This window comes from Colobus angolensis, unplaced genomic scaffold (assembly GCF_000951035.1).
Source record: "Colobus angolensis palliatus isolate OR3802 unplaced genomic scaffold, Cang.pa_1.0 Scaffold11, whole genome shotgun sequence".
Taxonomy (NCBI): Eukaryota; Metazoa; Chordata; class Mammalia; order Primates; family Cercopithecidae; genus Colobus; species Colobus angolensis.
This window is the reverse complement of record NW_012112030.1, coordinates 12,507,297-12,532,296: the sequence shown is the minus strand read 5'-3', so window position 1 is coordinate 12,532,296 and position 25,000 is coordinate 12,507,297. Positions and strand designations below refer to the sequence as shown.

Below are 25,000 nucleotides of genomic sequence, written 5' to 3'. Positions count from 1 at the left end.
CAACAATTGAATATTTCTTGGCTCTTTAACATTTCAGTGAGTGTCATTCAAATGTGGACCATTTTTAAGCTTGACCTCTGACGAAGCTTTGTAAAATCTGGTGAGGTACTTTATGAGCAACCCAAAGAGAGAGTGACTTTGAACTTTGAAAACTTAGAAAAATAATACGGCATTTTAAAGCTACCAGTGGCCTTTATAGATGCCAAGTAAAGTTAAGAGGAGAGGAGGTTAGAAATAGTTGAAGAAAAAAAAAATCTGTTAAGGCCTTAAAACAAGCCTGTGAAGACAAAGCGGTAGTGGTGGAGAAACTATGGTTCTTTGACCAAGTTAGTCCTGAAAACATGTTTCTCAGTGCTCTTGGCTGTTTTTCATTGGAGCGTGTGAGTTTTAAATAGTAAGGAATTCAAGTAATTGCAGGAAGTGTGTTTCGGGGTGGTGGTGGGGGGGTCAGCATTAGTGAATGGAGAACAAGTTCACAGTTTGGGTCTTGGGCCATTAGAGGAAGGGAGGAAGGGAGGAAGGGGAGTGTGTGTGTGATCCCCTGAATCAGGCTTGTGTGGCGGACTTGCGGAGCAGGGACTTCAGAGAGTTCATGAATGGAAGTCACAGAGAGACCAGCAACTGCAGCCACCTCCAGACATTTCTTAAAGGTTGTGTGCTTTTCCAGGGTATGATGGTAGCAGTTTGATTCTCTTGCTTTTATTTTAATTTCCATAATTAGTAGCTTCAGAAATGGCTTTGGAAGGCAATTTGCTTTAAATGTAGCCACCTATTCCAAAATGCCCTGGTTATTTTAGGAACCCTACCCTTTTCCTCCGGAGCTCTCTCGCAGTTCTTCTTCTTTTGGACGGGTCCAGGAGGTAGGGTCCTTCCTCAGTCGACTCCTGCAGAGGTCACATTTTGTGTGCGGGTTTGTCCCCAGCGTTTGTGAGTAGCATATGCATGTGGTTGTGCTGACTGCACTCGCAGGCTTGTAAATTTTCACCCTGGGAAATTAGCAACAAAGCCCGATCTGTCTCGTGGCTGCTTTGCACTTTCCGAGGGCGGCTGTACTTGACTGAGCTGCAGAACAGGCACACGAGAGCGAGCGAGGGAGCTAACGAGAGAGGGAGGGAGAGAAGGAAAGAAGAGGGGAGGGGTGGGGGCGAGAGGTAAATAGTCTTAAATCGGAAGGGAGCTGCTTCTCTGTGGTCTTGACAAGCGCTGCCTGGGCTCCGCCGGCTCAGTAATAACTGAGTGACCTTTTCTTTGGCTGTATTATGTCTGGCTGGGAAGGGATTGCATTTTGCAGCTGAGAGCCGGAGCTTCCTTCAGCTCGGCTCCTCGCACGCTGCTGGGGTAAGTTGTCTTGAACCAGGACGGAGAGAGACAGCCTCGGACTGCAGTTGCCTAAAAGGAGGACACCTGTGGCTCAGATGCGGTCAACACCATTACTTGGCGGATCCTTGAGGACCTCATTATTTTAAACTTAAAAAAAATAGACATTCCCTCCCCCGTCTTTTTTTTTTTTTTTCAAACAATGCTTCTTTTTGACCTTTCCCAAGGAGAAGCGCTACAAAGCAGCCACTGTGCTTACTGAACGGCCTCCCCCTGTATTGCTTAATTGAGAAGGTAAGTGCAGCAACTGTGTACACACGCGTCGGCTTATTTGTGGTGTGTGTGTCTGCGGGTGCGCGCGTGCGTGTGCGGATGTGGGTATTTTTTTCTTCCCCAGCCTCTGCTAATGAGGCATAAACTGGAGCTGCAACCCAGCTCCGCACTGCAACTTTCACTCGGGCTGCAGCTCTACTGAGACGGTTTTGTTTAAATCATGTGAGGCTTCATTATTTTTATGATGAGACATGAAATAGATGCAGGCGGAAGATGTTGATGGAAGGAGGGAGAGCGGCTGCGGCGCGGAACGTCTCAAGTACGACTCGAGTGGATAATAGTCAAAGTTCACCATGAACTGCAGTATTTCCACACCTCTGACTCCCGGGGAGAGAGGGGCAGGGAGAGTTTGGAATTAGGAAGTGTTTGCTCCCAGCCCATAGGAAAAGAATTCAGTCCTGGGTGGGTTTCCGGACCCCTCCCCCTTACTTGCTGGAATTCATGACCCCCCACTTCATAAAGAGTTGAAATTACAATCTTTTAGTCCTTGTTGACACTTCTGCCTCTCTCCACGCAGCCATAATAACAAAATGTTGTTCCTTTGCCATGGAAAAGTGGCTGTGTTTGGGGATGGGGGCGGCGGGGGGCGGGGGCGGGTAGGGGCAGAAGTGGCCTGAACAGGGAAGGTCCCTGGACCAAGGTGCCTATGTCCTAATAGGTTGAGATTCAAACTGATGCAGCACATTTTTTACGGGGACTACCCAGATTGCTGTTATGAAATACAAGTCAGATTTATGATCTTTTTCATATTGAACATGATATGCTATGCTAACGCTGCATGTGACAGTTTAATCAAATCCATTTGTTACCAGGAAGCTAAAAGGGGCCGCTGGGATTTTAGGATTACGGGCAGAGTTAGGGAAGCATGTGGCTTTGTCATTCGCCATCATTTGGCACACTGCGAGGGGCTCCGTGTGTGCGCCCTGTCTTGTCTGGCCTTCCTCATCCCTTCCCCCACCCCCTGCCGCCAATCCGACCCGCTCCCAAAGTGGCTTCACAATAGTCGGTCCTCGGCGGTGTAGGCTGCGCACCAGGTCCACACTTAAGCGAAATCAAGGAGACCCCTTTCTACTTCTACCTTTGGGCTTGGTGCTCAATGCGAAGCTGCTGCAACTCAGGCACGCCTAAGTCAACTCATGCAGAAAAAGGAGAAAAGTTTTGGTAAGGTTACAATCTATCATAGATGCACTTTGCCGGCGCTCTGCACTCTTGGCTGCTCAAAAGCCTTTCTGCTCTTCCGCTGCTTTTGTGTCTTTCTGAAAGAACCGAAATATTATTGTTGTAACTGCTTTGAAAGACTGCTGCTTAAACCAATTAATCTTGCTAGATGCAACAAATACTGCTACATTCTTTGCAAACCATCCCTGTGTGGCTGCAAAGACACAACCACAAAAGGCTGGAGCATAAACTCCGCAAGGGATTCTTTGTTAGAGTGTATGTATGTTTCTTATTTTTTTTTTTTTTTATTTTGCATGTGAGCTGCATCAAAATTGAACTCAGTCTTGCAAATCTCTTGTTGGCCTTTGCCAAGCACTAGCACTTTGCTGCCATGGTAACTGTAATTAAACTGATAAGAGTGGAAAAATGTCAGTATCTCTGAGCCTTGCAGCTGCATTGGAGAAAAAGGGAATCAAATTGGTTCCCAGCTCCATTGCTCAAAAAGGGGAGGGGGGGTGAAGGGTAGGGAGGGGGGCTGGGAGTTGAAGGGGCAGAACAGAGTTAAGCAGCTCCAGTGCCTGAGATCCGGGGACATCTATTTGCATTGTTGTCCCTTAGGGGGCTGCAGCCTGTAGGGATGCTCTGGGCCAGTGAACAGAGAGAAACAAGCTTTTAGGCCCAATCCAGTTTTCCAACCTGGGTTGGGGGCTGGGAAGAGGATGAAGATGGGCAGGAGGAAAATCTTTTGTCTGTTGCCTCTTGGCAATCGAATGGCCATGTTGGCCAAATTCTTTTAATCTGTGTCAATGCTCCCAGCTGCAGAACCTGCATTCCCATTTTAGCATCTTTCTGAAGCACCTCATCTCTTCCAACCCCCTTTATGTATTCCCTCTTCCTCTTTCCTCTCCCAAACTGTTCTCTGTGAATTTCCCGACAGGGACAAAATGTTTTCTATTCACTCTGTGTAGGTAGTCCAAAAATGTAAGACTGTGTCTAAGTGCTGCAAATCTTTCATTATTATTATTATTATTTTTTAAACCCCTGTGTGTTGTGGAGTTGTGGTTACTTTGTTGTGTTAACTACTGAAGCTGAGACTGTGCGGATGAATGGCACAGAACAAGGGAACATAATGGAGGCAATCAACCGTTAGGCCGCCTCACAATGCAATCCAGGCAATTAAAAGCTCACCAGAGTTTAAATGAAATGGTTCTACTTATTTCTGCACACCACACTGCACAGGCTATTATTTATGTCTTTTTTTTTTAATTATGATTTCCCTTAAACTGTCAAATAACTCAGAATGGCAGGGTCTCAGAGGCAATAAGAATTTCCCTCAGAACAATTTACATGCCAATCTAAAACTAGTTATGAGTTCTGATGTGCTATGAGCAACTTGTGAAATGTTTCTTAGCTACGAACACATAACTCTACCCAGACATGTTCTTCTGGAGGAAGAGGGGAGGCCGCTGACTGCTTTATGCCTTTTAAGTACACGGTAACATGGTGACTACAAAATAGTTCTTTTGCTACAATTGTTAACTTGCATGGAATTCAAGGGATTCCATTTTCAAGAGAAATGCCATGATGTTCTCTAAAAGAAGGTACCAGGATGGAGTGTAAAATATCAAACTCCTTTTATGCCTAAGGCCAAACAGAATGTAAGAGTTTCAAATATTAATTGGCCTCTGAGTGCTAAATTAAAATGTCAACACAACAAAAACATTTTGTGAAGACAAGTAGGGTAGTGTTACTTGTGCCAAATGTTGGTATCCCCTGTCTTGGTTGCAAAGCATTTTGAATAAAATAGCTGACCTTCTATGCTTGATGGTAGAAACACAACTATGGGAAATATAGCTTAGCTGCTACTAAGAAGCTTTTGCTGGGATTTTTTTTTTTTTTGATTTTTCATCTTTGAGACTTGTGATAAATAAAAATAATAGCCTTATAAATTTAATAGAATGGCCATTAATTAGGATGGCTTAATTAGAATGGCATCTCTTAATGTTTATTATCTAGATGTTTTCAGTAACACCATCCAGAATTTCACTGAGTAAATCAAAACTTCCCCCTCCCCGCAGATATATGGTTAACAGGCACTTGGGTCTGTTGTTCACTGTAATTAATGTGATTCATTCCTTGTGGAACCTTTCTAGAAGAGGATAACTAGTTCTGATCAAAGAAACTTCATTTGTTAGAAGTTCTAGAGAGTGAGATTTAGCAGAGCTATCAAGGGTTATGATTAATCTACACTAGGCCCTTAGCTCCTTCAAAGGAAAGGAACAGAAAGCAGGCTATAGGGATACCACCTGCTCTTCTTACAAATCCAGCTGTTAGTCTGCAGCTCCGGTGACTACAGCTATGCTTATGATGCAGAAAGAAAGAACAGCTACTCTGCTTTATATCCTGCCATTCCCTACACAACTCTACCAGACAAGTTATTTTCTAATGAAAGTTCAACATCCTAACAATAGTTTGTGCAACTCATGTATTATTTGTAGTTAGAAAAGTTATTCTGTTCTGCGGATGCGTTGATGTCTCTCACCAGTGCGATTATTTTTTTAGAAAAAAGGTTGTAAAGGTTGTGAGGGGGGTGAAGACTTCATCATAAGGTATCAGAGGAACCTGGAGGAGGTTTAGCTGTTTTGGAGAAGGAAAATGCACAAAAATGCAGATTATAGCTTGGCATTTCTTTTCCTGTAACGCATGCACATTTGGTGTTTTGTATCCTTCTAAATGCAAGTTTAAAACTTTATGCCTAGGAGAGCAAACATAATTCAGCAGAGGGGTGTCTGGACTGTAAGAAGGCCATTTGGCCGGAGACTATAGCGTAACTGTCTTTCTGCTTTGAGCAAGTATCTGAACCTCTCTTGGGCCTCTGTAACATAATTTGTAAAATGAGGGAGTTTGGAATTGATGATGTCTGCAGTACTTTATAGTGCTTAAAATGAGTTACGTGATAAATATGAGGCACTGGATAGTTGGTCCAGCTTCTTGCTAAAGCTGGGTGTTTAATACCTAGGAAATAAGAAGACACTCAAGGTGAATATCCATTCATTCAAAAGATTTCAATCAAACTGTAAAACCCATAGAATCCAGCTGGATTCCTTATTTATGATAGATTTATATCTTTAAAATATATAAATATGCCTATGTTTAGCATTGTATATATATAATATGTATATATTTATATATGTTTGTATAATTGTATATATATTTAGATCTGGCCATCTATTGTTTTTTCTTTCCTTTATAAAACAAATAATTTTGTATGTTTATGGTAATAAATGGTATAATCATATATTTTAGGTTTACATAAAACCACATAGTACATAGTTAAGTAATCTGCCGTTAATATAGGTGCTGACTGATGCTTGTGAGTATAAATATTATATTTGAACACAATGAATACTTTGAAATATCAAGCACATAGAAGGAAGTATTTGGAGGCAAGCAAGCAATACAGGATTGGTGAGCTTTTCGGGTAGCTGTTCTGTGTACTTAACTATAAACGCCTCTACTGCTGAATAAGGTTAGTGTAATCCCATACCAGGTGCACTCTCCTTCCACCATCAAGCGCGTATTAAGTGAAATTTTTAAACAGTTAAGCAAAACTCATTTTTTTACTTCTATGGACTGTGCATAGATTAATTTGTTAAATAACTTTCTTTCAGGTCGTCATTTACTCACATTTTCTTTCTAAAGGAACTGCTCTATGGGGAGAATGAAGATACTATAAAATTATTTAATGTTATTGAACTTCATATTTATAATGTCAATTTACCATGGTCAACATGAATTTATTATTACTACTTGGCATGCATAACTTTATGAATGATTTAATAAGCACTTGATAAAGTTTGAGACTTTTTGCTTCCAAAATTTAGTTTGATTTCAGTATAGCCCTAAACAAGAATAGCTAACACTCCTAGAATAAGAAAATATTAAATATTGAACTTGTTTGAGGTCTTTTGACATCTTTTTATTCGTCTAGTAGTCTCAGCTCTCTTTTTTGCTTTTGTCTTCCTTCAGGTATACAAATGCTCTCAGTCCAGCCAGACACCAAGCCGAAAGGTTGTGCTGGCTGCAACCGAAAGATCAAGGACCGGTATCTTCTAAAGGCACTGGACAAATACTGGCATGAAGACTGCCTGAAGTGTGCCTGCTGTGACTGTCGCTTGGGAGAGGTGGGCTCCACCCTGTACACTAAAGCTAATCTTATCCTTTGTCGCAGAGACTATCTGAGGTAGGAATTATCCTTGCACACCAGTGGTGACTGGATGCCTTTTAAAGTACTTTTGTAAGTGTATTTTTTGTTTGCTTGTTCATTTCCTTACTGCCGGCTTATATTCCTAAAAGAAGTTGACCTGTCAGCCTTCAAAGCGTTGCCCTGTGTGTGTTACTCAAATTAATGCTTAAGGAACAGCCAACAAACCACAATATTTAAAGATTTGGCTTGCCTGCACACTCAGGCAATTGGTTATGGCACTGCCTATATTGAAACTGCCAGTTAATGTCAAGGATGTATTTGGTAGAAATCAGCATTCAGGTTGATTTATTTATTTTTGCCTTTTTTTTTTTTGGAGCTTAAGGAGGAATGGTGCTAAGCATAGCACACAGACATTAATCAGCCATTTGGCAAAATATCTTAACTCTTTATTTTTAAAAAGTTCAACTTGAAAAAAAAATGGACTATGTAAGAGTTTAGTTGATGCCTCTTAGTTGGACCTGAATTTATTCTTCTAAAGTTATTCAGCTCTCTTTTCTGTTTCAGGTTTGTCAGAGGAAGTCAGGTGTACATCCTTGACTAATATTTATTAATGCATTTATTGTAGAGTTTTGAAAACTTTCCCCAAGTGTAGATATATCTTCCCCCCGCCCCACCCCATGACATTCTAAACGGTAATCTCAAAAATACAACTAAGCAATTGAACTGCCTCAGACTTGCCAGTAGTTTTATGGATAATAACAAAGTAAAGACCTCCATCATTATGGGAAAATGACAGCCGCTCTCCAACCTGTAAACACCTGAAAGCTTTCAGGACAAGGCAGGTGTTCTTGGTTATGAAGCTATGAAGCCGACTAAAGTTTTGTTTTCTAGAATTAAGGACTCAACACAGAACTTCTGCTGAGGAAAAATTATTTTGCTTTTCAGACAACTTTGCGACTTACTTCAGCTGAAAATTACTTATATTAATAAAGTAGGATCTATCAAATTAGAGAAATGATATACGGCATCACTGGGGTTTTCATATTTAATACAATTAATCATTTTTCTGGTTTGACATTAAGCGATTTATTTGGAATTTTTCCCTTATGACAAAATGTATCAATCAACGGTAACTCCTTTAGTACCTTGGTCTTTTGGTGAGGTGTTTTCTAGGGAATCTGGTCCTTCTTAGTATATAATTCAGCTATTTTCAGTCAGATCCACTCTTTAGATATAAAAATATATCATTTGATTAATGGTAGTTACAAGAGGGTGAAAGCAGTACTGTTTATCAGATTCTACTCTTTCTCGCTCTTAGGACGGCCTCATCTGACAGCCCTCCTGACTTATTATGACCACTTGTTACTACTTCTCTGTGTTCCAAGTGCGTAAAACACATGCAAGTTGCCAACAATGAGAAGTCACTCTCTCCAGCCAGGATTTCCCTCATTGTGTTGGCACAACTAATCAAAATTAATGTATAATGTTCATTCTTTTAGAACTCTCCAGTCTTTGAACTCTTCTCTTTGAAATAAAAATTTCTCTTCTGCTCATTGTGAATTAGAGCCTCATTTCCACATAAAGCATTTGTACTTGCTTTTAGTGATTTAATACTGCGTTTTAGTTTGCTTCATAGGTACTAACAAATAGTCATAGCTTTTTGACTCCTTTTGACTTTTACATTTGTTTGTAATTTCAGTATCTCAAGTGGATTTGTTACCATTTCAAATAAGGAATTTATATAGCCCAGGCAATGTTAAGGTTTTTTAATAAACCAAAGGACAAAAATTAAGTAAACTGGAAAGAATGTCAACTGAAATATCTCGGGTTTTTGAAAACCAAAAATAAAAATTTGCCAAGGAAATACCTATAGTGTGAGTATAACATGCTTTGTAGCTGTCAGCATAGTATCGAGCAGAGACAGTAATCTTAGACTTGTTTTGTTTTATTTTTCCTTGTGGTAGTAAAAATATATGATTTTAAACTGGTATTTGATAGTCTCAAGTGTTTTGCTAAAATGCATTTATCAAAAATAGTTTTCATATCAGAAGTTTTTATATCTCTATAAGAGTGTATGTGGCTTTTTGTAGAATAACTTTTAGTTACCTCCTGATAGGCTCAAACTTTTAATGCTAGTTAACTTATTAAACGTATATAATATTATTTCAAATATAAACTCTGGTCCTGATTGCCAATATATTCATTTCTCAGAGTACAATTTCCTCTTAAATTGGTCATTACCACATTAATGGCCAGTTGGCCTAAGGGTTGTTAACATTTCAAACTAAGTTGTTAACAGCAATCTTATCCCTTATTTAAACTGAAGGTTTGTTGTATATAATGTGACTTATTTGGCAACTTCATCAACACTTAAAATTGCAGAAGTGAAATGGAGAATTGGTGTGTGTAAAACACTGTGTTACGTGTTATAGATTATGCCGCAGATGTGGTATTTAGTTTTATGTGGAAAGCATGTGTCTCAGTGAAATTGTGTAGATTTTCAACAGCATATGTCTCTGACTGGCAAATTAAAATAGTCTGATTCTGTATGTTAAATCAACAAATACAGTCAAGCAGATTTTATTTACAAATTAATTTCTTTGATTATGTATAAATAGTTGTTCAAAAATGTTTATTAAATGCTTACTGTGTGAGAGGCATGATTTCAGGCAATGGGTGAAATTAGCTAAAGGAAAAAGGGAGGTACATCTAAAATTTTTACTATCTAATTATTTATTTAATTACATGGAATCTGTAATATAATCAGTGAACAAGTAATATTCTGTGGTTATTTTCCTGAGCTTTAAAAGTAATTTTTCTCATTTTCCTCCAAATTCAGCATACTTTAAGTTCTATTTTAAAAGTTGTTTTATTTTTGACCCTTGGATATTATGTAATTTCTCTGAGGCACCGAACTGAACATAAATAACTTACGTATTTATATTTCATATCTAAATTATTAAGAACATAAGTAAGAATAAGGAAAGTAATAAAATAGTAATTTGCCTGTCCATATAAATTGTTGGTTACAAGTATTGTCCTGGGCCAGATAATTTTTTACATACAGTGAAAAGTAAAATATTTTTGCCAATTACATCTAGCTTCTTAATACACTTCTCCCTCCATAAACAGAAAGAAACACTTCTAATTATGAGCAGTAAATCTTAAAGATCTGTGTTTTATTTGTGTTACTTGGAGTAGTGATAATGATGATGTGATTTGTAAGTTCTTTGAATGATGATTTGAGATATTAAATAATATGAAAATATAATAATTTAGACTGTAAGATATTTTCTTAAGGGTTATAGAAACTATTATTATGGAAAATTTGATGTCTTTCCATTTATGTCTCCTTTATGGCACTAGTAGCTATATTTAAGAGAAAAAGAAAGAAAAATCTTCCATGGTTTGTACACTAAGTATCAAATCTTAACAGTGGAATTTTTTTCACTTTCCAGAACTGGACTGGCATATCATTCATTTAGCTGTGGAACAGAAAATGTACATATCTGATGAGGCAGAATTTGCCCATTTGTGGGATTGCTTTCCTCCTTTGGAAACTCATTAGCTAAAGAAAGAGAAGGACTGACTTTTTAAAACTTCCTCTAACATGTTTCTGACTGAAATTATGAAGTCTACCCAGTCAATATTTATATGCCAGGCAGAACAAGAAATGTATCTGTTAAAAATCTATCCAATGCATGTATAATTATTTTTATTTTTTAAAGATTAACTTGTGACAAATTAGATATGGAAGTGTCTTTGTACTTTAAGTTGGAGCTTAAAATTGATACTGTCTAAAGTAGATTAAAAATGACTGTGTAAAAATAGCAAAGTTTTAGTGATGATGTTTAAGGGACCGTTATCACTGCGATCTATCAGCCTTATTTCAGTTTGAAAAATAGGAATAAAGTAGCCAGCCAATGCATAATCAGCATTTTAGAATTAGGAATTCTACATGCTTTTCTTTAATGTTTTGCAGCAAGCATTAAATAGAACTAGGAGAAATACCAAAATACTTTCTTTTTCAACTTGAAGGCAATAAAGGATGTCAGAGTGTAACCAGAATTCAACTTCTGGGCAATTTTTTGTTGTTCTTTCTTTGAACCTGCAACTTTTTGTGACATACTTTAAGCATTAAGTTGATGTAGGCTGTATGTATCTTGTATCTCTATGAATGATATCTTGCCAGAGTTTATTCAAAGCTGTTTGCTGTGCTATGTGCCATGGAAGCTGCTTATAGCTTTTCCTATATAAGAAGCTGTAAAATGTCTTATATAAAATTTAATGCAATTTGCTATTTTTATATGTGAGGATGATTTGTTTAAAATGAAACTACTGGGAAAGAGTGATGCTTCATGCTTCACCATAGTTGCTAATTAACTAAAATGATTTGAAGCTTGCTATGCTGACTACAAATTTTATATGCTTTAATATAATAATATAATAACTCTAAAAGAGAAAATAAAAATAAAATACCACATAGAGCGTAAATCTAGCTGTAACTTTATCTCACACTGATCAAACCTGGTGCTTCTAAATTTTTATGTAAGGTCAACTTTAAATTGGTACATAATTATAAGTGTAAAGGTAAATAGGAATATGTTGTTAATATTGTTTTATCTGGCAATTTATAACACAGATGCTTTTTTAATGTTGGAAACAATATGCATTCTTTTTTCTTTCATTGTCATCTTTTTAATGTTAATCATTTGGAAGTATTTTTGCAGGAAAGCAATGTATTCTTATTATTTCAAAAATCACTTTTTACTGTTCTAAATTCTGAAAGCTTAAGCCTTTATATGAAATGGAACTCTACAAATAAGTTTTATTTCTATAAGCTTCATTTGAGCTTTTAAACACTATATTATTGTCATAATTTTTATCACATTTAAATGTCTAAGTTACTTTTAGTATTATGAAATATTTTGACATATGAGCATATTGAACTCCGTATCTGTTACAAAATACTGTTATATTGCTTATAAATTATCTTAACTTATTTACAGCTTTATAAAAAGTTACAATTTTAAGTTCATTTTTCCCTTTATTGTAGAAGAGCATTATAGAATTCTGTTTTAAACAGTTTAGTGTTTATACTACTCCTGAACCAACACAAATCAGGAGTGATAATTTTTTTTATAATACTTCAGAACAGTGCCCCTCACTCTGGAAAATATTAGGTGGATCCACACTAGACTGCCTGAGCAACAACTGCCCCCAAACAACTTCTATTAAAAATATTTACTGCACATACAGAATTTCTTCTTATTGGTAAATTTATCTACAATATCTTTCTATCCTTAATTCTATAACGCATTCATTTTCAGTAAATGAGTATTTACTAATATAATTAGTTATATGGCTTTTTGTTTTAGTTTGTTTTGTAGACTTGAGATATTTTCACTGGAAATTTCACCACCCCCCAGAGTATTAAAAATATTTTATAATGTTTCTGTATCTTTACAGTTTTTTATCTTTTAATAAGTATGAAATATTTCAGTCAGGAGGGTTTTTACACATAAGATGGATAAGTTAGACATACCTGACTTAGCAGAAAAAATATTCTGTTTCTACAAGTATATTTAGGATTAAATGTATCTGGGAAAACCTACATTTGAGAATTGCTAAAATTGCTTATTTTGCACTTTATGAATACATAGAATTCTGGGAAATAATTTCTATTTTTGGTTACTCTTAGACTATATCAAAGTAAGCCAGCACTTCATTTATAAACTCACCATTAACTTCCATTAAGTGACTAATAATAAATTTTAATGGTGTGTTTTGATGGCATAAACATAATTTGTTAAGGAGTCTCATTTTTAAAATATGCTGAAAGTGGTAATTTTGTAAATGGTTTTGATGAACATATAAATTGTAGAAATGTATTATGTAGTTCCGTTTTCTGCCTCACATAAAAATGAAATAGCCTAAAAAAAGAATTGCAACAACCTAAATGACCATTGTATTTCCCTTCATTACACTGTGAGCCATTGAAGTCTTATTTTGGTGTTTGGTTTGAAAACATTTTTCCAATTCATATTAGAATGTCTTCTATTATTCAAAGTCATGTACTGCATCCTCATCCCATCTTCTGAAAAAAATAGCCAATGTTTCTCACTTTATCAATAAAAAATACAATACACGAAGTATAAATGCTGGACAAGATCTGGAAAACAAAGGGAATAAAAATAAAAATAGCAACACTTTGTTCCATTTGCTAGGTATTTTTATAAAACTGCATTTGTATTCGCCATGTCTCTATAAATGGCCTTTTTCTTTCTTTTTTATTTTTTGTTTAATTGGCTTATAAAAATTGGTTTATGTATATGATTACTTCTGCTGATACATGGCACTTCCTTTTGTTAAGCATTTGAAGAGATGTGGATCTATCTATCTATCTATCTATCTATATATATATATATACATGCTGCACATACAGAGATTGGAATCTAAGTAACCTTAGAATGGCCATTACCTTTTGTCATCATTGACTTTAGCCAACAAATCACCATAGCTTGGTAAGCTTTAAAACTTGTAAAATTCAAACACTTGACACCAGCTAATTCATTAGTATTGCAAACTATAGCACTCATCTATTCTTATAGGATATTAATCAGTCTAAGATGTAAGATAACTTTTGTAAAACTACAGAATGCCTAAATTTATTTCCTTGTGATTTTAATGATCTAATTCTGTTTTTCTTAGCTCTGATGGAGTTTGATACTGCCTGTTCTAGTTCTGTTTTTACTATTATAATATACTTGTTTTGATGATTAACCATGTATTTCCCTTTTCAAGGTGCTTAAAAGAAGCTTATTTGGAAGTAGAAGTTTATACTGTGAAGCAAGAAATGTGGCATTTAGATTTTCATTTCTAACTTTAAAACAATTTCCCCCCTTTATTATCACTATTAATGGATAACTTTTCTCTAAAGGAATTAGGACCTAAGCATATCCTCTTATTATAGTAATCAAACATGTTTCCTATCTTCACAAACTACATCAGCCAACTGTGCATTTGCTTGTGCCATTTTTTGCTTCTGCACTGTATTATGAAATCTTCTTGATAAACCTTTTTCTTCTCCACAGTATTTTTGTAGTTATGTAATGATTCTCTTTTCGCCGAATTCCTTTGCGCTATCATGTTAGTGTTTTCTGATGCAAAAATCTCTAGTTGTGGGCTTTACAAGTTTAAAATGAAATCACACTTGAGATGAATAATCATCTTGGAATAGTCAGATCCCTGATTTGAAGTTGGAAAATTAACATTAAGCTGCATGTATTAAGTTAGACTCTAATCAGCATGTGTTGTTATGATTCAATTTAATATTAAAAACTCTCCAACTGGGCTACTGGGAAAATAAAAGACTCTTAGGAATGGAGAGAGTATTTGCAGAAGAGCACACCAAAGCAATAATTTAAGTAAAATTGTTATTACTAATGCAGTGAAGCATTGTCCACATTAAACCCATCCTATTAATAAAAAGAGAAAATCAATTTTAGTAAACATAAATATCAGATATGACAAAGACTAGTAAGCAGGCATGGAACTTCATAAAATGCACTAATCCTAATGTTTACCAGTAATCCAGATACCACAGAGAAAAAATTAATTCCTGTCTCATTTATGCTGTGGGATCCCAACAAGCAACAAGAGAGAAAAGCTAATTTTAGCTGTCATTAGTTTACTCCTAGTTTGTAAAACTTTCAGAACAATGTCATGTTTTTACTTTAGCAGTTCTAACAGAGATGCGTATTTACCTGTTTTTGAAATTATTTTATTCTTTTTGTTTTTAAAAGATTCTGAAATCTCTTTAGTAATTATTTTTAATTTTTTTTTAATTTTCCATCTCTAGGATAATGTTTTTTGACATATTGTTGACATTTCACCAAAAACTAGAAGAATCAAGACTGTTACATTTTAAAATACCTTACAACATGGAGCATACCACTTATTTTTTGTTTATCAACTGCTCAATAAAAATATATTCTTACCAATATCTATGTATAAAGATGGTAACATGAGTGGTTTAGTACCTGTTCCTTTACCTGGGTGGATAGGAGTAAGGGAAGTGAATGGAAAAAGCAGTCTTAACTTCATGCAAGTATTAGTTTCAATGAGCAGGTTATTTGCATTTTACAGGTGAGATGCTCACTTATACTGTGAATGTAATTTTAGAGTCCATAAATATTGCATGTGAATATCTACTGAGGAGCATTTGCACTTTGGGAGATACAAAGAAATTATAAGTAATTGCATTGCCTTCAAATTTATAAACCAGTATTTTCTGTGACTATTTATTAGGAAAAATATCAGAAAGGTTCTGAGCTAGAAGAATCTCTCTTCTTTCACAGTGCACCCTTGCTGAGAGGCAGTACTGGGGTTTATGTGTATGATTGCTTGCTTTGCTATCTCTTTAACAGTTTTACAATGAAACCTTTAGTCACTTGACAAATATTTGAGTGCCAATACTTCATTCTTATAAATAATGAATGTGAAATACTATATTTCTAATTAATTTTATATAATATATAAAGTACAAAGTTATGCATATTTTCTTTTGTGAAGAATGAGCTATCCAGTCTGGGAAAATTGCAAAGAACTTAAGAGCAAGTTATTTTTCAAATTTTCTACACCCGATAAACATAGTCACTATTATTGTCAAATAAGTAAGTAGAATGTATAAAGAGTTTCACTCCAATTAAGTCGCATGGAACCAATATAGAGAATGACGAGAGGTATGATCAGGGGAGATTAGAAAAACTTCTGAAGAAGGGAGGTTATATCTGGACTTCGTAAAAATTATTTCATAAGCCAGTGGTCCTCTTATAAAAGCTGAGCTTTGAGCTTTGTGGGTTATATCTTGGGTGCAGAGCAAGACAGACTTAGCTTGTAACTTTCACACTATTTGTATTGTTCCATCTCTTATCACAGATATCAGTAAGTTATCAATAATTGACACCCCTTGCAAAATGCTTATCATTCCTTGTACAATGGATACCTCTTGCAAAACACTGAATCATCCCATTCCCATTTTTTCATTCAAGAAATGTGATTATTCTGTATATTCTAGATACTGTCAAATGCCTTGATGTACAGCACTAAATAAAACACAAGAATACCCACTCTCCTTGTAGAATTTATATTCTACTTAGGGGAAATAGATATCAACAAGATAAGTATAGGGCATGAGGAGATGATAAACACAATGAGGAGAAAACGAAGCAGTACAAGAGGTTTGTAGAATTTTGGTTTGTGTGGAGGGGTGCACACAGCCTCACTGAGATGGTGACTTGAGTAGTGACCCGATGAAAGTGAAAGAGCTAGCCATGGTCATGTATGGGAAGGACATTCTGGGTTCAGGAACATCCAGTACAAAGGCCCTGAGGTGGGAGTTTTTCTCATACGTTTGAAGGACATCACAGATACTAGTGCAGCTGGGGTGTGTGAAAGCAGGAGGGGCAAGAATGAGGGGTAGCCACTGTGTAGGTCTATGGTATCACCTATCACTGTTGCAACCAAGAATGCCCCATGTACATTTCTAAATGCCCCCTAGAAAAGTGATAATACTTCGATTTGAAAACCACTGTAAAGCTTATCCAGTGAGGCAGTTGTGAAATCAATTTCATTTGGGATTATAGAACTCATCTGCTGAATTGAATGAGATTATTTTTCATTTATTATTTACTGGAAGTTTTTTTGGATGTCTTTTTATTAGGGCCCATTGATGACCCTGTGTGATTAAGTGATAGTTGTGAAATATGAATTTGAAAATAGGCCTCTGGATTTGGTCACCTGACAATCTGTTGCCAGTCTAAGGGGGATGATATAGTCGCGTGTTTGATTTTAAAGTGATGCATCTACATCATCCATTAATATGGCAAGTGGAATATCTATACATTATAGTATCTCAATGTGAAATGCAAGGAAATGCCTATATTGATGAGCTAGGACTGCCAACGCAGCATTTATGAGAGTAACATCTTGGCCAAAGATGTTATCAAACTGTCCTGATCACAATGATACTGATTTTTTTTTTTAATGCTTAGGTAATACAAATTGCAAAGATGCGGATTTTTTCAAAGGCCATTAATTTTCTACTCTTGAAGTCAGCTATTCTAGGTCTGAGGGGTGATTTTCTTGTCTTTTTTTCACTTTTTAAAAGTCAAGTCAAGCCCTATTTAATTATCTTCTAGTTATAAAACATTTAAAATAACATATTTGCTCTAGTTGTGATAAATGTTTCTAAATCCAGCACTTAAAGAAGATACATTAAAGACATATTATTATTTAAAACAATTTAGTGAATTACATTCTTGATGAGACAAATGTTACATGAAAGTTTGTTTATGCTTATGTTTCTCACCACTAACCTAACTCACTAACCTTAATCCTAGCTCACTAATGTTAGTTTCACTTCAAGAAGAGCTAAGCATAATCCTCAAAGCCAGAAGTTTAGTATTAATTTCTATTTATAACAGTGGGATTTGTATGTACAAAGTGTCTCTTAAAAATGTTTAAGTTTAAACTTTGGGTACAAATCAAAGTTCTCGAGCTTGTATTTATATTTATAAAATGAGCTGGGATGTCTTCATGGGTACTTGGCTAAGAAGCTATGCAAATGTGCTTTGAATCTTACAAGGAGGTATAGGATGAATGGGTGGGCTTTCAGAAATGGTGGCATTTATACTTCATACACAGAAAATCCAACACATACTTTCCAGAAAGCTAGACAGAGATAGTAGCCAAAGAGCTTTACAAGGCTTAATTCCTACTGTGGTCTGCCTCTTGGGGGCTTTTTTCTGTTACAATTTCTAACAGTCCCCCTGTTCTTCCTGGCAGATGCTTTTCTTGTCCAGATTGAGTTGAGGAACCTATATTCCTAAGCACTTTGTGATCCTCATCTTCCAAGGTAGATCAATTGGAGCTTGGTCTTAAAGAAAAGTTGCTTGATCTTGACCTGATAGTTTGCTGGGTGTTTAAATAGTCTGAAATAATCTTGTCAGTGATAGTTATTAAACAAACCACTCTCTTTATGATAGAGATCATGTGCTTATTTGATTAAATATGTTACATGCTTTGTCTTCTTGGTTAGCTCTTGATTTCTGCAGCAATCTAAAAAAGATATAATTTTTCTGGAGATTTTAAATTGATTATTCTTAAATTTTTCCTTCCTAATTTATATGGAGCCTTTCATCTGCACTACAACCTAATATTTTACTGTGAAGTCATAAGTAAAAGCAAAGTCACAAGCTTATACTGCACTCATAGTAGTATGTGCAGTATAGTTTAAATGTCTCACCATGTGTTTCTCATTATTCTACTACATTAGGTATTGCCCCTCCTCCCTCAATGATTGTCAGTGGCAGATAACTCATGTACTCCTATTAGGATGCATTCATCTACGTGGTTTTAATCTTCTGTGAATATCACTTCATTAAAAAAATAAAAAGTTACATGGGTTCTTGTCACTTCCCTAAAATCTTCCAAACTGGGTGAGGTTACATCTAATGCCTGGATCTTAGAGGCATGTCAGGAAGCATCATGGCAAAGTATCCAGATCTGACATCGGCCCCCTTCTACTACACTCCAGCTTCACGTTCCTAGGCAACTTACTCAACCTCTCCGAGTCTCAGTTTTCTTCTCTAGAAACAGGAATCCTATGCATAAAATAGTGAGGGGTGACAGTGGAACACAGTAGGGAAAGAGCGGTACACATTGCCTGATACTCCTCTGATGTCAGCTTCTGTTGTTATGAAGGGAGAATGGCACTGAGTTACGAAGATAAGATAAGGGAGAAATTAAACATGAGGAGAAGATGAAAGAAACAGATTTAGATGAGGTTTAAGAGTGATTAATAATGAAGAATATGAAAGGCTACTAGTATAATAAGATCGTTTACCAACTTTTCATGTACAAAGGAGATGGGTGGAGAAATGTCTAAATACATGCACTTTAGACTGTATGGAAAAAAATTCTCAGCACTAGAGATTATTGGAATTTGGAATGGATTGTTAAATTAAGATTGTAGTATGCTTTATATAAATTAGGATGAATTTGGATCTTTGGGAGAATTACTGAAAATTCTATTTCCTTTGTAACTGAGGTGATTTTTCTAAAATACCTTATATGCCCATGCTCTCCCTATTTTAGCTTGTGAAAGTTCTATGGCCTTGTAAAGCATTATATTTAATATTCCATAGAGTAGAATTATATTATAAAATTTTAGGTTGTTTTAGGTTTTCTTTATAGTGTTGATTTTGCATCTTTTTCTCAGGTGGCAAGGAAATTGAATACCAACTTTTTTTACTCATATTATTTTTCACAGTGTTCTCTAAACAATTTGATTATATATATCTTTATTCTTAAAGAAATTTAAGTGCACACCTTCAATTTGTATATATTTATAAAGTGTAAATACTTCATTATACATTTTAAAAATCATGAAAACAATGTTTAAAGGAAAAAGTAGAAAATGCATGAAAATGCTAATAATTTTTTAAGCATTTCTTGGAGTATTGCACCTTAAATTTGGAGAGCACTATGTCTTAGTAGCTTTTTGTTTGTTTGTTTGTTTGTTTTTATGACAGAATTTCGCTCTTTTTGCCCAGGCTGGAGTGCAATGGCACGATCTCGGCTCACTGCAACCTCCGCCTTCCGGGTTCAAGCGATTCTCCTGCCTCAGCCTCTCGAGTAGCTGGTATTACAGGCATGCGCTACCATGCCTGGCTCATTTTGTATTTTTAGTAGAGACGGGGTTTCTCCTTGTTGGTCAGGCTGGTCTTGAACTCCCGACCTCAGGTGATCCACCCGCCTCGGCCTCCCAAAGTGCTGGGATTACAGGCGTGAGCCACCGTGCCAGACCTGTCTTAGCAGCTTTTTATGTTTAATTGAAAGTTGTTTGGTAATGATACTTGCGAATAAAAGGGGAAAATGCCAAAGCTTAGGAAAGAATTTGTAAGAGAAAGAGGGGGTAATTATCTGAAAGAAAGGGACCTTTTAAGCATGAATTAATATTCCTTGTTTTGTTCATTTAAAATTAAATCAAGGTTTTCTTTCAGGAGAAATGTAGCAATGCTTGTGGACTTTTTCTAATGCTATACCATAGCTACTGGCAACATTAATATGAGACAAGGTTCCTCTCCCTCTCCCTGAAACCCCCCATTCAGGACACAGTGAGATTTTAGACAGATAAATGCTAAGAGAACCCTGTGTACCAAAGGCAGTGTTTACTGCATGTAATACATATCATTGTTTGTCTCCTGTAGTGAAAAATACTTGTGTCGTGCTGTTAAAATGCACTCCTGACAGACCAGTGCTTGCTATTATAGGGTCCATCGCTTAAAAAAATGATACACTGACAGAAATACAATTTAAGAAAATTTAACACCAAGGGTAGTCAACCATGTAGGCTACTATTAAGGGGCCAAAACTCAAGGCCAGGGGTTTATTTAAAAAAAGAGGCACAGTTTATTTGCTAGTAGTAGGCAAAGTTAAAAGAAAAAAAAATCGAACTCGACTTTCTTGCTCTCCAGTCTGTAGAAAATTAATGAAAGCAACAGTTCAATAAGATTTTATTGCAGAAATGTTTAAGTGAAACATTTTAAGAATGCCTTGGAATTTTTAAACAGTTACTTACCATTTAGAAAGCTGTAACACTGCAGTGCGTAACAAATTGTTAGCATTGGATCCTAGGCACACCCAGTGATTTTCTTAAAATGGGTAGTCAGAGCTGTTTAATCTGAATCACTTTGTTCATTTCATTTTTGTGTGTGTAGCTTATGAATATATTTGAGATTGACAGGTCAGCAGCAATATATTGAGATTGCTGTAATTTAAGATGTAAGCCATTGTCCAAGTACCCTTGTGGGCATAGTTTGGTCGTTAAATGCTTTAGATTTGTAACAAGACCTTTTGAGAAGGAAAATAACCAAATATGAGATGTGACGAGATATGTTGGATTTTTAGAGGAGTACAGAATGTTCTAATGAATAAACTGCTACTGAATGATGATAAAGCATGTGTTTTTAAGCTATCACATGACTCTATTATTAGAGGGGAGAATTCCATGAATTTAGATGAGATGTATTGTCTAATTTTACATTTTAAAAACAAATCTGTCATCCGGTAATATTTGATGCCAACTGTGTATGGCTTACATGTTCCTTCGGGAGAAAGGTTACAAAAGTAATGTAATAAATAATCTGAGCCACAGGAGCTTAGCTCGAGTATCAGAGAAATGGAAAATACCATCTTCTGCGATGGGGGGGTCAAAAGATGTGTATCTTGAATTCTCTACCCCGACGGTATAACCTTTTTGCCACATCCTAGGGCAGGCTTTGGGAGACAAGTGGTCCTGCCAAGAAAGGACGTCCAAAGATGAAATGCAGTGTCTTTGCAGACGTCCTCCAGAATTCAGTTGGCCTGAATCTGACACTATTTTACAACAGATTTTTTCTGAGGATGTAGAAGATAATGCTTAGTGTGAGATCTGTCCAGACACATTGTCCATGGCCTCCGTGATTCAGCTGTGTGTTGGAGGACACCCAGAAAGGCTTGCTGTGGAAGATTAGGATCCTCCACTCTCCTTACCACAGCCATGCAGTGGTTCTTCATTCATGCACGTGTCTTAGTTGTTTATTAGTTGCTCCGTGTGTGGAATTCATCGTATCATGACATCTTAGCACTCCATGTGTTCTTGCCAGAGATTACAACTTCAAATGCTGCTTTTCCATTCTAACTTTTTAAGGAGTCATCTGAAGGAAATAGTATTTATGGCAGATTACCTGAAAAACTGGATGTTAAGCTATTCCTTCTGATAGTTTTTAATTTGTCCTTCCCTGTGTCTTTGACTTGACCCCTATTGTTTTGACCCTCAAAAATTTTTATGGAATTATACATCAAGGTTTTGCTGTTTTCCTGTGTTGAAGATTTTCATTAACAGCTGCAGAAACGTCAGTGTCCCAAGGATGCTGCTGGGGACTGTGTTTACTGTATCACACAGCGTCCTCCTGCCTCACTGGTGAAATTTTGCCCAGATCTTAGAATAAGCAAGATTTCTGAGACTATAAATGATTAAATGATGTTTTTCTTGGGCCTGTGAATCATATACTTGTTTACATTTTCCCTCTTTTCTTTGTTTCCTGGGAAGCCCAGATCAAACTTACTTTCTAACAATTGTTTACAAGTGTATATGTTCATTGATTCTCCAGACTTTTGTAATTTCTCACCCATATTTTCCTTTTTATTATTATATTTGGAGCTGTTTACATCACCTGAGGATTATTTTTGGCATCATTCAAATGAAATCACTTAAATAATTGGAATGGGTGGACTTCAACGGAAAGAAAATACAGGTGGGAACGTAGGGCCTTATGCATGAGAGCTGCTCAGATAGCCGAGTGAAACAGGAGATTGTGATGAAATTAGTTTTCTAATCTGCAATTATATGTAAAATTAGGTGAATCTGAATAATATTTGGGAACAATATTTGAAACAACATTTATGCTTACTATGTAGGATGAAGATGGTAGCAAATATAACCTTTAGTATAGGTTAATATTAATCTTTGTGACCAAGTGATTGTTTAGCATAAAGTTAATCCACTTTTTAAAAATATATACACAAATATGCAAATCCTTTTTCTTGAAGCAGTAATCAATAACTTGTTTTCTACCATGATACTTGAATGTAAATAAAATAGGCTAAATTATTTATCTTGCCAAGGGCTAAGACAGGAATTACAAACTCAAATGCCTCCAGGTTCCAGGGTCTGGCAGGAAAAATAATGTTGTGAACTGGGGCTTGCATGCCCCACCCAAAGCGGGAAGCCATGACTTAATTCTAGCACACTGTACGAATGTGGGCCTAATGTTGCTGATTTTTCTCGATAAACCACATTTTTTTTTCTAGATATTTCAGTAAAATCTCTTGTGTATAAGACATTGGCAACTAATTCTAATGTGGTACACAGCTACTACTATGTAACTTTTTGGTAAGAATTATAAAATTCTAATTTCAGATAACTGATCAGGCCCTTTAATATGTACAGTTTGCTAAGGTGTTTGAAAATGTTTCCTCGCATCCTGAATTCTTGAAGAGGGGATCCTAGCCCTTCATCCAATGTATACCAGTTATACTCCTGCTTCAGAAATCTCCTGGGAGCTTTCAGCCTAACAAGGAGCCTTGGCACTGCTTTGTGAAGCGAGAAGCTGCCCGTCCTGAGAAAAGAAATCTCTTGCAGTTTCATGAACTTCGTGGCAGCCTTTACAATTTGTTTGGACTTAAGTGGGATGTTTTCTGGGACCCTCACTATGCCAGAGCTAAGACATTTGGGGCCATCCACCTCTAAACAGGCCTCTTAACCTGATACATTTTCATTCCTGAATGCAAGGCAGATCCACCCCCACCACTCCTCCACTCACCAATGTTAATCTAAAACTTCTCTTGTTTCCATTCCTTTCCTCATTCTCTGTATATTTCTGCTATTACCTTCACTCAACACTTTTCCACTGGGTCCTGCAGAAACATCATGTCCTTGTCAGTAACTTTTGCTATGTCCACAGTCTTTTGACCAGATGCTCTTCCCATCAAAATATTGTTTTAACTGAATTTCATCTGTTACCTTACCTGAAACTTGCCTCTCCTTTAAGGAGGCAACTTTTCTGTCAGCTGTCAACAGGGGTAAGGTACTACATACTCATGTAAATCCCACATTCCATGAAGCCAAGAGGAGAAACTGGCAGTCTTAGATACACACAACTCTCCCCACTCACTAATAAAAAATGCATCTTCCAACAAAACTGATACATCCAATTATACTGCATTTTACCCCTTCTCACTGCTGTCATTTCCCTCTTACCATAATTCGAGGAGATTCTAAAAGGCTTAGAGCTGACTCATTTGAAACCAAGCCCTAACTTGTTGAGCCTCCTTGACCCTACTGAACATTCAGCGCACCATCCCAGAATTATATACAGCGTCTTTTCCTTATGGAAACGTATTTCATCTCTTAAACTCCACACTGTAGTCCTGTTTCACTTGTAATAGCACTGATCTTTGATTTCAGACATTCAGCTCTCCTGTCATGTTTTTTCTCCTAATTTGGTCAAACCTTTGAGGCTTCTATCTTTCCTGCCCAGTATGAACCCAACTGTCGATCAGGCAAGTCCCCTTCACTTCCGTCTTCTGTGTCTCCTCCCATGCCTGTGCTAGCTCAGTTTTCACCTCTGCTCCAGTCTAACAAATTGCCGTGGGTATGCCACCCTTTTTTAATCCATTCCTACAGTGTGGCTAAACATTCCTAGAAACAAGCATATAACATACAGATTGATACTCCCTGATGTTTTATATCAGGTTTGATATAAATCAGCCTCTTACATTTTATCTACTTTTCCTTTTATCTTTAATTTCTTTTATCCCATCTATGTGAACGAGGTCTTCCTATTCCTTCTAAGGCCAATTTTATGTCCTTGGCTCCATTCCCTCCAGTATTCTGTGTGTGTTTGTTTTATGAGGTATCTTGTTTTTCTTCAGTCTTTAGTATCTTCTTTTCTGCAATTACTTGACTGTCAACATATGGCTGTATTCAAGATTTTTCTCTTCTGAAAAAATATTCTTTATCTCTCAAATTTATGTTAGTGCTATCAATTCCTCTATTGTCTAATTTCTTTTTTTTTAAAAAAAAAAAAAGAATAGTCTGTTGTTGTCATCCGTACTCCCTCAACCTCCTTTGCGCTCCTTACCCACTTGTGATCTGGCTTCTGTCTCTCACCACTCTGCTGATACTGCTGTTACTGACATCTAACTGCTAAAGCCAATGGGCATTTTATCAGGGATCATCTTACAGTCTCTCTTCTCTTTTAATAGTGTTGATCATTTCTTCTCTTTAAAAGCTCCCTACTGTCTTGGATGCTGTGACCCTACATAGCTTAGTTTTTTTGTTTTTGTTTTTTTGGCTTTTGTTTTTTTTTTTTTTTT

General features: G+C 36.3%; 1 protein-coding gene across 13 annotated transcripts in view; it reads left to right on the top strand.

The window, feature by feature from the left end:
- LMO3 (LIM domain only 3 (rhombotin-like 2)) overlaps positions 1–25,000 on the top strand; it is a 63,989-nt gene that overhangs the window by 2,916 nt on the left and 36,073 nt on the right. For 3 of the 13 annotated variants that reach the window (XM_011954599.1, XM_011954642.1, XM_011954608.1), the window contains exon 2: positions 6,838–7,051. In XM_011954599.1, coding sequence (XP_011809989.1) covers positions 6,846–7,051 — 206 coding nt within the window. In that variant the 5' untranslated portion in view covers positions 6,838–6,845. Of the gene's footprint in view, positions 1–297; positions 395–448; positions 1,612–1,699; positions 1,910–2,296; positions 2,812–5,506; positions 5,686–6,837; positions 7,052–25,000 lie in introns of those variants that run through there. The other 10 variants (XM_011954637.1, XM_011954624.1, XM_011954590.1 and 7 more) reach the window with 10 other exon arrangements.